The sequence below is a fragment of the Leucopleurus acutus genome (assembly GCF_964270905.1).
Source record: "Leucopleurus acutus genome assembly, chromosome: 2".
Lineage (NCBI taxonomy): Eukaryota > Metazoa > Chordata > Mammalia > Artiodactyla > Delphinidae > Leucopleurus > Leucopleurus acutus.
In genome coordinates this window covers 176,607,056-176,623,285 of record NC_139143.1, presented here as the reverse complement: position 1 = coordinate 176,623,285, position 16,230 = coordinate 176,607,056, and the positions used below count along the sequence as shown (strand labels likewise).

Below are 16,230 nucleotides of genomic sequence, written 5' to 3'. Positions count from 1 at the left end.
TATTAGCAAACCATTTGCCTTTTGTTAATAGCAGGATTGAATATTATGATGGTCGATGCTTGACCAAGAAGCAGTCCCAGACCTGGAATAGCAAATAGGCATTTGGGGTACCCTGGATGAATGGTGTGGAAGGAGATAAAATAGGATGAGAGCAGAGTACCTTAGACAGGCTGTACTATCACTCTGATATTTGAAGACTTACTTAATATATGTGTCTGCATATTATATGTACAGATAGCTTCTTATATTATACTATAGCTTGTTATTTTATACTATATTTGAAAATATTTTGAGGGCAAACCAATAATCTAGCTCACAGTATTGACATTTGTGGTCAACTTTTCAGATTTAAGGAACAGATTTCTTTCTTCCTTAAGTATTCCCAATTTCTCAGTGTTTTTTCCTTGTTTTAACAGTAGCTGCACATCTTCATTTCTGACTTTTCTCTGTTGTTTCTGTTGTCATCAGCTCAGTTAGGCAAAGGAAAAATTCAGAAAGGTATCCTTTTGGTATGTAGGAATCCTAACTTTTTCACTTTTTATGAGTTACCCTCTCACTGTCTGTCAGCTGACATATTGCTCTTATGGAGTGTATCATACTGCCCACTTTAAGGAACTGTCTAGATTCAATTGGGAGGGTGAAATGGAGAGACAATAGTAAACAGTTAAGTTTAGAGACCAGTGGCTTTCTTTATTTTTTTTGATAAAGTTATTTATTTTTATTTTGGGCTGCGTTGGATCTTCATTGCTGCGCGCGGGCTTTCTCTAGTTGCTGCGAGCAAAGCCTACTCTTCGTTGCAGTGCACAGGCTTCTCATTGCGGTGGCTTCTCTTGTTGTGGAGCATGGGCTCTAGGCATGCAGGCTCAGTAGTTGCGGCGCACGGGCTTAGTTGCTCCGCGGCATGTGGGATCTTCCCGGGCCAGGGCTCGAACCTGTGTCCCCTGCATTGGCAGGCGGATTCTTAACCACTGTGCCACCAGGGAAGCCCCAGAGATCAGTGGCTTTCTAATGGTGTTTTAGGCCTTTAAAGTTTTTATGAATTAAAAATTAGGGGTAATGGTATATTAGAGGAAACTTGGAAGATAGACAAAATGAGATAATGACCTACATTTCGTGGTAGGTGAGGGATTTTTTTGTGTTTCTGTGTGCCCTTGGAGGCAATCTATATACAGAGAGAAGACAATTTATGGCTACTTGGGGTTGAAAATTAATTTAAAATTTTATTTTCAAATTTCAAAGCTTATTTTTATAAACCTTTATGGTTTAATCAGTGTTTAATTTTTTAGCTTTACTGAAGTATAATACAATAGAATTCACTCATTTTAAGTGTTCAGTTTATTTTTGCTGACCATATAGTTGTGTAACCTCCACCATAATCAATATACATCATCCTAAAGAGTTTCCTTTTGTCCTTTATAGTCAGTCCCTTCCCTTGACCTGGCCCTAGGCAACCACATATCTGCTTTCTGTCACTATGATTTTGCTTTTCTAGAATTTCATATCAGTGGAACCATACAGTCTGTAGCCTTTTGTGTTTTACTTCTTTCACTTAGCAAATTTGTTTGAGATTCGTCTATGTTATGTGTATCAGTAGTTTGTTTCTTTTTATTGTTGAGTTGTATTCCAGTCTATGAATATAGCACAGTTTGTTTTATCCATTTACGAGTTGCTGGTTGTTTGGGTTCTAATTTTAAGCTATGATGGATAATGGTGCTATGAACATTTGTATGCAGGTCTTTGTACAGTGTTAGTTTGGGAGTGGGTAAGCCTTTAAGTTTAGTTGCACACTTATTAAATCTTTTATTAAAACAGTCGGTTTTGACAGATTGTTCTCAAGGTGGCCTAGGGTCCTTTGATTAATATTGGTTTATTTAATTTGGATTGGTCAGACTTTAATCCCAGTCAGCCTCATTTACAACTGTTAAATTTCTTCTAGCACTTTAGATTGCATTTATAAACTTAATGTATTTACTTTTCTGTTTTGAGCAATTCAGTTTGCTTGACCTGACAAGTGAAACATTTCCAAGTTTTTACATATGTAACTTTAATAAACCTGATAATTTATGATTTTCTGTATTTGTTTTAATTTATCTTAAACAGTATTATTTACAACTTTCATAAAATTCTTAACATTTTCAACAAAAAAACCTCAAGATCAGTTACTCAATTACACAGTTTAAATTGGAATCAGAAAACTAATCTATTGTGTTCTTTAACATGGTGATAGTTTTTTAAAAAATAAATAAATTTATTTATTTATTTTTGGCTGCGTTGGGTCTTCGTTGCTGTGTGCAGGCTCTCTCTAGTTGCGGCGAGTGGGGGCTACTCTTCCTTGCGGTGCGCGGGCTTCTCATTGCAGTGGCTTCTCTTATTGTGGAGCATGGGCTCTAGGCAAGCAGGCTTCAGTAGTTGTGGCACGCAGGCTCAGTAGTTGTGGCTCATGGGCTCTAGAGCACAGGCTCAGTAGTTGTGGCACATGGCCTTAGTTGCTCCGCGACATGTGGAATCTTCCTGGACCAGGGCTCAAACCCATGTCCTTTGCATTGACAGGCGGATTCTTAACCATTGTGCCACCAGCAAAGTCCCATGGTGATTGTTTTAAATATTATAGACACTGAGTGTTAAATAAGAATAGGTTATTCCTAAATGTAACTGAAAATTAACAATAATAATGTTGATTTATTTCATCTCTATATTAGCTTCTGAATCTTTCTAGGGGTTAAAGGCCATTCACTAAGGAAATTATTTTACTCTACCAGGCAAATTGGGGAGTTTTCACCTCAACTGGTTAAGGTCGCTATAAGCCAGAGATCTTTTTTGACAGGCACTGGAGACCTGGGACTGTAGGCATCCAGATTGAGTCTCCTATCTTTGACATACCTACAAGGAGACTCTGTGTCTTTCTCCAAAGGCCTTAATCTCAGAGTCCTGGTTCAAGTCATGCCATTAACTCAATTTTCTTTCTGCTAAAGCTTTCATCCCCACTGAGATAGCCTCTGACTTCCTTTAACTGTTTGGTTACTTTTAACCTGTTGATTGTGTTATTTTATTTTGAATTCTTTAATTTATTCTTTTTTAAAACCTTTTTAAAATTGAAGTATAATTAATTTACAATGTTGTGTTAATATCAGGTGTACTGCAAAGTGATTCAGTTTTATATATATATATATATATGTTTTTCTTTTTCAGATTCTTTTCCATTATAGGTTATTACAAGATATTGAATATAGTCGTTTTGAATTCTTTTTATACTATTCCTGTCTTTGGCTGAAACTCTTATAGATATATTAAAATAATATCACTTAAGACCAGAGATAGGACTCTCCCTCTGTTTCATAGCTTTATTTCTGCCCCTGTGGTCACAACACCAAATTCTGTTTTGTTTTTTTTTAATATTTTTAAATTTATTTGGCTGCGCTGGGTCTTAGTTGTGACTCGCGGGGTCTTTTTAGTTGAGGCATGCGAACTCTTAGTTGCAGCACGTGGGATCTAGTTCCCTGACCAGGGATCAAACCTGGGCCCCCTGCATTGGGAGCACAGAGTCTTAGCCTCTGGACCACCAGGGAAGTCCCCCAAATTCTTGTTTAATGAGTTTCCACAGTTATTTATTTATTTTTTTCATATGTTTTACTATTGTGTATATAGTTCTATACTTAAATTTTTTCACAATATGTTTATCATAGGCTCTTTTTCATATTGAATAATTCCAATTCCACCACCAATTCCTTTCTATGTCAAAATTAAAAATATTATTCTTTATTATAGAGATTACAGGTTTTGCTTATTACAGGAAAATCAAAATATAGATAAGCTAAAGGAGAAAATGAAAAAGCATCTATATCCAGAGACAATCACATCTTAGTGTATGTCCTAAACAGAGCTCTTCCTATACATTCATTGTATTTATACATAGGAAAAAAAAGGATATTCTTCTCTCTGTACCTGACTTTATCTCTTAAAAGAAAAGCATGGTGATACCTCTCAGTGTTGTACTTGTGTGTCATAGTCTTCATGGTTCCACAGTAGTCCGTTGTGTGGCAGTTCACACCACAATTTGTTTAACTTCTTTTGTTAATATAGGGGTCTGTTTGCAGTTTTCTTTCATATTATGATCTTTACTACAGAAACATTTTAGTATTTGGACACACATTCTTTTTTGTCACTTTTTGTCTTGATTTAACTTCAGGCTTACAGAAAAGTTGCTAATACAAAGAACTCCTTACCAGATTCACCAATTCTTAACCTTTGTGACATTCTCCAGCTCTATATGCATATTGCTTTTATTTCTACGCCATTTGAGAGTTAGGTTGCATACATCATGGCCTTTTGTTCCTTAATGCTTCACTGTATATTTCTTAAGAGCAAGGATATTCTCTTATAGTGCACTTACCAAATTTAGGAAATTTGACATTATATATAACATTTTAAACTTTAACCTGTAGTCAACTCTCTAATTTTGTCAATTGTCCTAATATTGTCCCTTAGAGCAATTTTTCTTGTATAGGTTCTGACCTAGGATCGCACATTGCATGTAGTTGTCGCTCTCTTTGGTTAGTATCCTTTAGTATGGAACCTCAGCCTTTTATGGTATTGGCATTTTTTTAAGCAAACAGGCCACTTATTTTACAGAATGTTTCTCAGTTTGAGGTTGTCCATTTCCTCATGAGTAGATTCAGGATATTGCATATTTGGTTAGAATACCAGATCAGTAATGTTACGTCCATCTCAGGGTATCACCTTTTGGTAAAAGTAATTCTGATCACTTGATTAAGGTGTTGTCCAGTTTTCCTACTATATGTTTAGAATTTTTCCTTTTATAATTAATAATTAATTTGTGAGGAGATACATTAAAATGGTGTAAATATTCTGTTGTCATTAAATAGCACCCCCTCTAGATTTAATAACCATTGACAATTCTTGCCTGAATCAATTTTTCCTACAGTTGTTGCAAAATGGGAATCTAGGTGCTAGATATGCTCATTGCTGCAGAGGTCTGGACAGAGATAAGACAGCAAACAGCTGTAACATGCTAGCGACTTGTTTTGCACCACAGTGACTTGTCCTGAATATCATTCATTCAACTAGGGAAGAAAATATTAACACGTTTATTCTGGATAATGAGTTTTTGTTGATACCTCCAATTTAGTCCAACTCATGCAGTCTTCTTTACCTTCATCAATTCCATATTTTCATCTCCATTTCTTCTATAGTTAGAAGCTAGGTTCCCCAAAAGATGTACCTGTTTTCAGTCCTGCAATACACACAAAATAGTTTCAGAATTGCTATACCATACCACTGTGAAAAACAAATATGTAAGAAGAGTTCAAGATTTGTTTGCAGTAATTTTTTTCTTTGGTCTAATAGCATACACAGTTCCTTGTTCAAAAATTACTTGGATTTGTTATCCCCACCCCCCCCAAAGTGTGGCTATATTATTTGTAATACAGTTGGGTTCATTTATGTTTACATTAAATTTGTTTTTCCCCATTCTCATTTATTTATATATAGTCTTAATTGTTTTCTTAGGTTCAATTTTCAAAAGCTAGCTTCATTTTTAAATTTTAATCATTGTAATCACAGTCAATCATTCCGGGCTTACCATGGTAATAAACAAGAGAAAGGTTGGACTTTGATGCTAGATAGAGCAGTTAGCTAGATAGTTGACAAGTTGCTTAACTGTGTGGGGCTTAATTACCTTGATATGTAAAATGTTTAAAATATTTTCCTTTTAGAGGTGTTGTGAAGATTCAGTGATAGTTTAATAAAGTGTATACATATGTAAAAACTCAGGAGCTGTGTATTTATGATTCACACACTTTACTATTTAAAAAACCCAGCACAGGGACTGGAATGTGTTTGGTGTACAGCTAATATTATTCTCTTCCTTAGCAGAAGAATATTCAGAACAAGTCATAGTGGTGCACTTTGACCTGGTTTAGCTGATTCTGTTTTTTGTTTGTTGTGTTTTTTAAAAATAAACTCCTTTCATTGAGGTGTTTTCTAGTATCTGGCAACCTTCTGCAGTTACTGATCAATTACATTATCAGGAATGACAACGCTCTCCATAGAGATATTTATAGCTGCTTTGGTCTCTAGTTTAGTGCTACTGTAGAACCTTCCAAAGGCGTTACGACTAAGATTTGAATCTTCAGTAAATTCTGCATTAACATGCAATAGTATAGATTTTTACAGATGTTATACATAACATGGTAGGAATCTCAGGTTCCAGAGTGTCCTCATTTATTTTTGGATTTTTTTTCTTTTTCTTTTATGATATAAAAGGTACGGAATTATTTAGGAGTAAGCTCCATAGCACAGAGGAAGCAGAGATCACTAAGGGCCATTAAATTTTGAGTACTTGGTTGTAGAAAAAATGTTTAGGTTTTAATTTGTAGCGGTAAATTTTGTGAAATCTTTAATTTGTCTTCTTGGGTTTACAATGTCCTACTGGAATTCTCTGAAAGTGTTGTTTTTTAGCAGTATTCTTATTTTTCATACCATGAGATCACTTCAGATTTTTCATATGGACCAGAGCCCTCAGTTCAAACTGACTTAGTTCCTCTTGAATTCAAATTCTGAATATGGAGGAAGGAAAAAAACCAGCAACTCATGAGATGTATCCTTGCTTTTTGTCAAGTATTAGAAGTTAAGTGATGAGCTGGTGTACTGTTAGAGTAGATATAATTTAAGACTTGTAGTCAAAACCTGTCTTACGCAGTAGAGTGAAAATTTCTTGATCATGTTGTGTACCTTAAAGTATGTTAAATGATAGTGCTGCCTCATACTTAGAGGATAGATTTTAGCTGGATAAATTATGCTTGGATATTGAAGAATCTTGCTCATCTAAGGGATCGTACTCATTCTGTTTCCTTAAATGTAGCAATTGTAGCAAATGTAGATGTAAGGTAGCCTACTTTTTGTTTATCGAACAATTTTAATTTTTTTCTCCTTGGGAAAGGAAAAGATTTATAGCTTTGAGGGCTTGTTCATTGCAAGTAAATGGACAGACCAGTACAGCTTTGGATCTAGTGTTAAGAAAGAATGGCTGGGGCTTCCCTGGTGGCGCAGTGGTTGAGAGTCCGCCTGCTGATGCAGGGGACCACGGGTTCGTGCCCCGGTCCGGGAAGATCCAACATGCCGCGGAGCGGCTGGGCCCTTGAGCCATGGCCGCTGAGCCTGCGCGTCCGGAGCCTGTGCTCTGAAATGCGAGAGGCCACAGCAGTGAAAGGCCCGCGTACTGCAAAAAAAAAAAAAAAAGAATGACTGTATTTGTTTTCTGTCACCAGTCCATCTGAATAGAAGGTTGGTTGCATGTAAAACATTGGGCATTTATTTAGATGCCCCTAGTGGTGCTCAGGAATACAGACTTGGATCTGTTTTTGTTGCAGGGGCTGAATGACTAAAAATGAAGCCTTTTCTAGTATGCCAGACTTAATTTTTGTGAAATATATTCCATTTGAATAGGGTCTAGGGCTAAGAAAAGGTATGTGAATGTCTGTACTTTTTACACAGCTTGGTTAACTGTTTTGTTGTCTTATTTTCTACATTTACTTTTTGTTTTGTTGTTTTATTGGAGCTTTGGTTGTGATGCCTCAAAGCTCCAGCTAGCGTTAGAGCTCAGGCAGTTTGAGACAATTGTTAGAGTTTGGCTGATTTTGTTTTCCCCATTCTTTCTTTTCCAAATCCCTTCTATGTCTACAGTTATACATTATATTAATAATTTAAGAAGTGAGAATTACACATCTTAGTGCATACCTTTGAATTCCTTTGATTCTAACCCTAGCATATTGCTATAGTAAGTATTCAGTAAATGCTAGAGGTACTGATGGTGGTTTTATTATTTTGTAATATCTGCTGTTTGGACTTCTCCTTCAACCTTTATTCACTTTCCATAGAGTATTATCCTGACAGTACCTTTATTGTCTACTTATGTTGTATTATTTAGGTGGCAATAAGAATGACATCTTTAATTATCATGTTTTGATAGCTACCCTAAATTCTTGTATTCTCTCTCAATGCTGGCAAAAACAAAACAAAACAAAAAAAATCACTGGCATACAAAATATTTAACTTTCCTTTTTTCCCCTTAAAGTTTTTTTTTTATTGTGGTAAAATAATATAACATAAAATTTACCATTTTAACCATTTTTAGCATACGGTTCAGTGTCATTAATTACTTACCTATTCTTTTATTTGTTTGTTTTTTGGTTTTTTTTTTTTTTGGCTGTGTGACATGTGGGATCCTAGTTCCCTTACCAGGGATTGAACCTGTGCCCTCTGCAGTGAAAGTGCAGAGTCCCAACCACTGGACCACCAGGGAATTCCCTTTTTGTTTTTTTTCTGTTTGTTTGTTTGTTTTTTAGGGCTATTCTTTTAATACATAGGATTGTTGTAGCTCACTTTTGAAATTGGACTGTTAAATCCTTCCTCTGTGACTCTTCCCTTCCCTTCACAGTTCTGGAAATGTGTATGGATATTTTAAAACACTTTTTATCTGGCAATAATTTCAAACCTACAGAACGGTTGCAAAAATAGTATCAGGAGCCCACATACATCCTTTAACCAAATTTACCAGTTGTTAATGTTTTACCCTATTTGCTGTATTTTTCTCTTTCAACATATTTATACATAATTTTTTCCCCCTGAACTATTTGAGAGTAAGTTGCCATTTAGCCTTGAATAAGTATGTATTTCCTAAGAGCAGAGACATTTTTGTGTAATGGTAATCAACTTAAGGTAATTTAGCATTGATACCATACTCTAATCTAACATCTATATTCCAGTTTTATCAGTTGATCCAAGTCCAGTTTTTTCTGCTTTTAGCATAGGACCATGTATTGCATTTAATTGTCATGTCTCTTTAGTTTCTTATAATTTGGATCAGTTCTTCAGCTCTCCTGCCCCCCCCCCCTTTTTTTTTTGGTCTTTCATGATGTTTTTATTGAATACAGGCCCAGGAATCCTCTCTCCCTCTTCCCCTTATAAAAATGTTCTTCATTTTGGGTTTGGTCTGTTTCCTCATGATTAGATACAAGTTATGCTATTTTGGTTGGAATACTACCTTAGTGATGTCTTTCTCAGGATATAAATGTAGAGGCATATGATACTCATCTGCCACTCATTGGTGATGGCAATCTAGATCACTCAGTCAAGGTGATGTTGTTTCTTCACAATGTAGTTATGTTCTTCCCCTTGTGGTTTATTAATAATCTTTAAGACCATACAAATATTCTCCTTTTCACCAGAGTTTCCTCCATATTGATTTAGCATCCATTGATTCTTGTTGAATTTTTTTCTGTGTGTTTTCAGTTTCAGGTAGTGGTCTTACATGTACACATTAACTAAACATGTGAATCTGCTTTGGTAGTCATGGGCAGTGGATTTTGTCAGCTGGGTTTCATTGAGATTTTTCTTCCCTTAGATAGTTTCACTGTGATTGTTTCTTAATCAGATCGGAGTAGATTTGATTTTTAACTATTTCTGTAGCAACAGTTTATTTTTGTTACATTATTGTTTGGTTGCTAGTAGACACAAAGATTGAAAACTACAAATCAGTAACAAAGCAAATAATTAATACATAACAAATTCATTGCTGTTCTAAGGACCTGAAATTTTTTTTTGGTTTTTGGTTTTGCTTTTCTTTACTGATGTGTAGTTGACTTACAATATTATATTAGTTTCAGCTGTATAACAGTTATTTGATATTTTTATATATTACACATCATACAAAGTTATTATAATATTATTGACTGTATTCCCTGTGCTGTACATTACATCCCTGTGACTTATTTATTTTATAACTGATAGTTTGTACCTTTTAACTAGAATTAGCTGAGTGAGAATATTGCTCAAATATTCTATTACAAAGCCATATATTTTGTTAAATAAGTTGCCTTCTTATTAATGATAAGTGTGCTGTTAGCTGCATGCTTAGTCTGTTGACTGATTTGTGATTTTAATGCCTTGAGGGCACCAAGATTCAGTTGCTGATTTCTCCAGTTTTTTTTCCCCTTAGGGCAAGAGGATTATGACAGATTACGACCGCTGAGTTATCCACAAACAGATGTATTTCTAGTCTGTTTTTCAGTGGTCTCTCCATCCTCATTCGAAAATGTGAAAGAAAAGGTGAGTTAGTCAGATATTCTTGTCCTGAAAAAAAGGTTGTCATAGAACTTCTGTTGATTGTAAATAGCTTTGGAGGCTTGTGGATTAATGCAGGTGTATTTTTTAAAATATCTTTTCTCTAGTGGGTGCCTGAGATAACTCACCACTGTCCAAAGACTCCTTTCTTGCTTGTTGGGACCCAGATTGATCTCAGAGATGACCCCTCTACTATTGAGAAACTTGCCAAGAATAAACAGAAGCCTATCACCCCAGAGACTGCTGAAAAACTGGCCCGTGACCTGAAGGCTGTCAAGTATGTGGAGTGTTCTGCACTTACACAGGTGAGGACTGTGGAACCCCACGTTTATTTACAGTGGAGTGGTTTCGAGCAGCAGTAGGATTCAGGGCTTATTTCTGACAGCGGTCTGCAGTGCTCAAGAAAGCTGCCCAGGAAGACTGTGACCAGCTTCACAGTATATATTCTTTTGTTAGAGGTCTCTGTTTTTATGGAGAAAATTATTAGTTTCTAAATAAAGCTCTTGTGTTGGTGAGTTCCCACGTTTTACTGAATCATTTGTAGTGGTCAGGGATTGTGTTAAAAACAAAAATTAACGGAAAGGTCCAGATTAGCACACACTTACAAGAGTCTGTGAATGATTCCCCTCCCTCCCCCCCCAACTTAAAATCTCATCTAAATAAATCTGATTTTTTATCAGTACTGACAATTGATGGTATACTGTTTCTGGGGTAATTCAACTGGGATAGGGAATTGGTTGTAATCATTGAGACTTTCATGTCAGAGAAAGCTACCTAGGCCATTTCTCAAGCATGCCTTTATATAGTGTCACTATTCTTATGTTTTTGGAGGCATTCCTTCTTTATGCAGTCCTCTTTTCTTTCTGAACGATTTAATTGGAACTCTTCTCATAGTTTGATGGGAAACTTCAGATTCTGAGGACAGGGAGCAGTGTTAGGGTATTTAGAGTGAGAGTTATAAGTGACCTGTGTGATTTCATTTTCTCTACCTTCATGGTATCACCAACCAGTTCTCCCCTCTGAGTACTGTTCTGGGGACCAAAGGAAAATATTATGTAAATAATTAGCACAGAACTCTTTTATTCTACTTTGACATTTGAACAATGAGCAAACACGCCTAATTAAAATAAGGCAAGACTGAAGGGTGGAGATTTCTTATAATTACATGAAATTCACATATTTCTCATGCTACTTTTTCAGGTAATTTTTCTTTTTTATGAAGTTTGAAAAAAAACATGTACTAAGTATATAGTATGTAGCATGTAGACATAATTTAATAATCTCCAGTTTAGCCCTGGGTTGGATGTGCAAAGATAAAATTTTTTTTCTTAGCTGGATATTTCACAGGATGACTTCAAGGGCTAATTTCTTCTCCCAAACCCAGTTTTCCTTGGCAGTTTAGTCCTGTTGTATTGCTATTGCAGATATGTAAAAGTTGAGAAGATTTTACATCTTCTCACATGTAGCACTAACTGAGATTTTTTTAAATGCCTGATGCTTTTGTGTTTTGATACCATCCCCAGAAAAGTGTGTGTGTGTGTGTGTGTGTGTGTGTGTGTGTATTGAAGAAGGATGTGTGTGGAACATTTGAGTCAGATAACTGTTACATATCCCCATTCTCTAAATACAGGTTGCTTTGGGGGGAAATGGAGGCAAGTAGGCCATGTGGATCCAATTTTAGGTCACTAGTGAAGCTTATTTTAGAGAATTGGATGCTTCCATATAAAGTTTTTTACAGTATTGAACAGGTTTATATAGTAAGTCACTTTCCAGAGAACAGAAATTTGAAAAGGTCTTAGCAACTACATTTTTCTTACCAGATTTTGAAGTTTGGAGAAATCAAAAGAGAAGATAGAAAATGGGGTCCCTGGGTACTGTTTGGGAGCTATAATTTTTTAGGATTCCAGATTCTGTTTGTTGGTTCCTTTAAAACTGAGCTTTTAATATAATCAGATAGTGTGATTAAAGCAGGGGTTAGTTTTGTCTTGTAGGGGATTAATTGATCTTTGTCAATAAGCAAGAAACTATTTGCTTCTTATTAAGGGATGCCCTGGTTTCTGATTGTCGTCCTCCTCTTTTTTCCCTTATAAAATTTATTTTTCTTTCTATCTTCCCTCCTTCCTTTTATGTTTGACAACCAGAGTTTGCTCCTAGATGTGTAGAAAGAATTTCAGAGGAACTTTAACTTTCATCATTTCTACTTTGTAAAAGACACAGAAGGAAGGAAACTTTTTAACCTCTTTGCCTCTTTCCAAGTGCTTACTGTTATTTCTCATTTATTTTGTCCCTAGTGGAATGTGTGAGTGCCAGTTCTCGAGGCTTCTGTGGTGGGGGGAGGGCAAGGTGGGGGCGGCTGGGGTAATCTGGGCCTGGCGCTCCTTTTCGGAGCCGTGCTCTGGGGCTTTGGGGAATGGTTTTACTTGGGATCCAACTGACCTAAAGAATATGTGGAACTTCTTTGGGAGGTATACCTGTGGCTTCAGATTTAGGTGAGTTTAGGTGAGTCTGTAGACCTGGTACCAGTACTACTGAGTCGCACTGTCACGCTGGAGTTCTGGCTGAGGTGTAAGTGTATTTCTGCATCTTAATCCCTGTAGATCTGAGAATATTCTTTGTTTTTCACTCCATGCTTTATGCTCTGATAACCATGCGGACATCTAAAAGCATTGGACTGCTTGCTAAAATTCATTCTAGGACCCTGTTCTTTGTTTTCCTATTGGGTGGTGGTTACTTGCTCTGATAACATTACTGAATAACTGAGGTGTATGCTGTTTCTAGAGTCTGTTGTTTAAACTTTGCCCAGTTGGTACTGCTGAACAATTAACACTTTTTCTAAGTGTCTGAACCTTTTGTTCTGGGAAACTGGTTTACTCTGAAATCCTGATTAATCCCATCCAGGTATGTCATTGGATCTAGAAACATGTAGCATGCCTGTTAGCCTGCTATTTGTGTCCTTCAGTTATTCAGGGGATGAATTCACAGAAGCCTGAAGTTGTAGTAGGTGTAGTTCCAAAATGTGTGTGCCATTCTTGTCATTAGAAGTACTAGGGAATTCTGCAAGGCCTAATTATTCACTGCATGTATCTTGTGCTTACATATCCGTTCCTCTTCTCTGGCATTATTTTCATTAAAATGTTGTAATTTAGATTTCAAAGTGTGATTGTTATAGAAGTCAACATATGGCATTTTCACAAAAATTGCTTTCTTGCTCAGTTAACCTTTTTTGAGGTAAGAAATTTGTTCTGTTATTTACTGTCTTGCTAATGGGCTTAAGATCTAGCTTTCTGGCAGTTATTTTTCTTAAGGCACATTGCTTCTGTGAATTCAGCCCAGTTAATCCAGACTGCTGTTGTATCTGCTGGTCTTTCTAATCCTCTAACCTGGCTGCTATTCTCTCTCCTCCCCTCTGTCTTGTAGAGAGGTCTGAAGAATGTGTTTGATGAGGCTATCCTAGCTGCCCTCGAGCCTCCGGAAACTCAACCCAAAAGGAAGTGCTGTATATTCTAAACTGTTTTCTCCTTCCCCTCTTTGCTGCTGCTTCCTGTCCCACTACTGTAGAAAGATCGTTTAAAAACAAAGGAATAAAACCATCCTGTTTGAAAGCCTCTGCGTCTTTTTACTCACCACCTTAGAGCAACCTCTGTATTAGTTTTTGATCAAGAATGCAATATCTTATAGAATATTTTTTGTGATCAGTAGTCAAGTTGGACTTGTTTAACTTTCTGCTGCTTGAGTTGCCTGATGCTCAGAGCTGTTTGGTTTGGATTACTATTGCAAAAGGGAACTTGGTCTGGCATTAAGAATGTCCTCTTGGAGAAAATAAGAAGAGTTTAACACTTCTAGATCTTAGTTCTAGATGGAGAAAATAACACAAACATCATTTTACTCTTACGATCAATTGTTAATTGTAATTGCATGACAAAATTTATGGAAAAAGGGTGACCTGCTAGTACAGTGTAATGGGGAAGGGAGGATTCTTTTCTGGTTTTCCTTTGTGTAGTGAAACTTTGTGTTGCTATTGCTTTGGCTGTCTGTGCTGTAGTGGAGTATTTGTCAGTCTGGGTGGGAAAGATAATTGATGTACCTGCTACTGCTTTATGAGATCATTTGTTACATTATCTTTTAAGAGTAGCATCCATTTTAACAGTTGACTTAAGGTTTGTTAATGTTGAGATGTAAAGCTGCCATCTTTATATTTTCCTGCTTCTGATTTTATTGTTGTGAGGGAAACATACAATTATGGTTACCTTCAAATTTTGAAATTAAAAATATACAATTGTTTGTATAAATGCCTGATGAAACTTTATTCCTGTTGCACTGACTGGCTTTAGTTTTACATATGTATCAGGTACCCACATTTTTGCTTCCTTGAATCCCCTTGGCTCTAATTGGTGGGATAAAGGGAGTTTAGAGTGACTATTTTTGATGCAGCTACTGTAATCACTCTCTCCATCTTTGCCTGCGCCTTCCATATGATAAGGATGCCACTGCCCGGTGCCCAGCCTCTCAGTCCTGTTCCATATCCAGCTGTTTCATTCGAATGCAGAGCTGCTTACTTGTTTTTATGTAAAATGTTCCAGCAGCATACTACAAAACTCATATTGAATGAGCAAATGACATGTGCTTGTTTGCTTCTTGTGACATACATTGGTCTGCAGAAAGCTTTCTCAAAGGACCACTGTCTCACTCATGAATATCTGCTCCTCTCCTCCTGAATTGCTGGATCCTTCCAGTGCCCTGCCTGGACAAAACTTGGTGAAGTGAGATGATTGTGTTGAGATTCAGGGTTGTTTTTAATGTTTCGTTATTTGCCAACTCCTGGGGGTTTGAATGTTTTAAATTTGATCCTTAACTGTATTATACTGAATATCAGACTGCCCATTTTTTTTCTTTCTACCCCTTTTCAGAAAGGCCTAAAGAATGTATTTGATGAAGCAATATTGGCTGCCCTGGAGCCTCCAGAACCGAAGAAGAGCCGCAGGTGTGTGCTGCTATGAACGTCTCTCCAGAGCCCTTTCTGCACAGCTGGTGTCGGCATCATACTAAAAGCAATGTTTAAATCAAACTAAAGATTAAAAATTAAAATTCGTTTTTGCAATAATGACAAATGCCCTGCACCTACCCACATGCACTCGTGTGAGACAAGGCCCATAGGTATGGCCCCCTTCCCCCTCTCAGTACTAGTTAATTTTGAGTAATTGTGTATTGTCAGAAAAGTGATCAGTACTAGTTTTTGTTTTGTTGTTTCAAAAAAATTATTATTATTTTTTTTTGTTTAAAAGCAAGGCATGCTTGTGATGACTCTGTAACAGACTAATTTGGTTGTTGAAGCTGTTTCCGGGTTCCACTCTGGCGAGTAATCTGGGATATCTAGTTTTCTTTTTTCTTTTCTTTTTTTTGGGGGGCGGGGGAGTGTGTGTGGGATTTGTTTTTATTTAGTCATGTTTTTTAAATTCATTAACCATTGGACAGCCCTTAAGGGGAGGAGGATAGATTGATTCCACATTCCACTTCCTAGATCTAGTTTAGAAAACGTGTTCCCCACCTGGTGCTCTTAGGAAGGAGTATAGTAAACGCCTCATTTAATAATATACTCCTTTTTGAAAGTTGCCTTTTCTCTCCACCCTTGAGTAGGTCCAGTATTTGATGAAACTCATGAAAGTGGGTGGAACCTGTCTTGCCCCTCCTCTTTTCTAGGATGCACTATATATGTGACTGTGACTCTCAAGGAAATTTGTTTGCCATTTGCTGATTTTTTTTGAAGTTAATTTCTAACTTCTTTCACTGATAAATGAAGAAAAGTATTGCACCTTTTGAAATACACCAAATGGATTGAGTACGTAATTAAAAAACATTTTTTTTCCCTGTCAGTCATTGTCTTAATATGCTTAGCATAGATGTGCAGCTTAATAGTGTATGATACAGTGTTCCTAGAACACAGCTGAAGACCTGGTATATAGAGGAAATCTGAGGGGTGGTGCTAGAAGACAGATGTCTATGGGATGATTCACATCCTCTTTCAAGTTATGAGGATGGAGACCTGCTTCATTAAGAAGCTGGGGGTGGGGTGGGGTAGGGTGGGGGTGGGGA

General features: G+C 36.7%; 1 protein-coding gene across 2 annotated transcripts in view; it reads left to right on the top strand.

Moving 5' to 3' along the window:
• The window catches only part of CDC42 (cell division cycle 42), a 40,846-nt gene extending 24,839 nt beyond the window's left edge, over window positions 1–16,007 (top strand). For both annotated transcript variants that reach the window (XM_082858107.1, XM_082858108.1), the window contains exons 4-6: window positions 10,016–10,125; window positions 10,248–10,445; window positions 15,048–16,007. In XM_082858107.1, the coding sequence (XP_082714233.1) occupies window positions 10,016–10,125; window positions 10,248–10,445; window positions 15,048–15,137 (398 nt within the window). In that variant the 3' untranslated portion in view covers window positions 15,138–16,007. The remainder of the gene's footprint in view (window positions 1–10,015; window positions 10,126–10,247; window positions 10,446–15,047) is intronic.
• The last annotated feature ends 223 nt before the right edge of the window (window positions 16,008–16,230 follow it).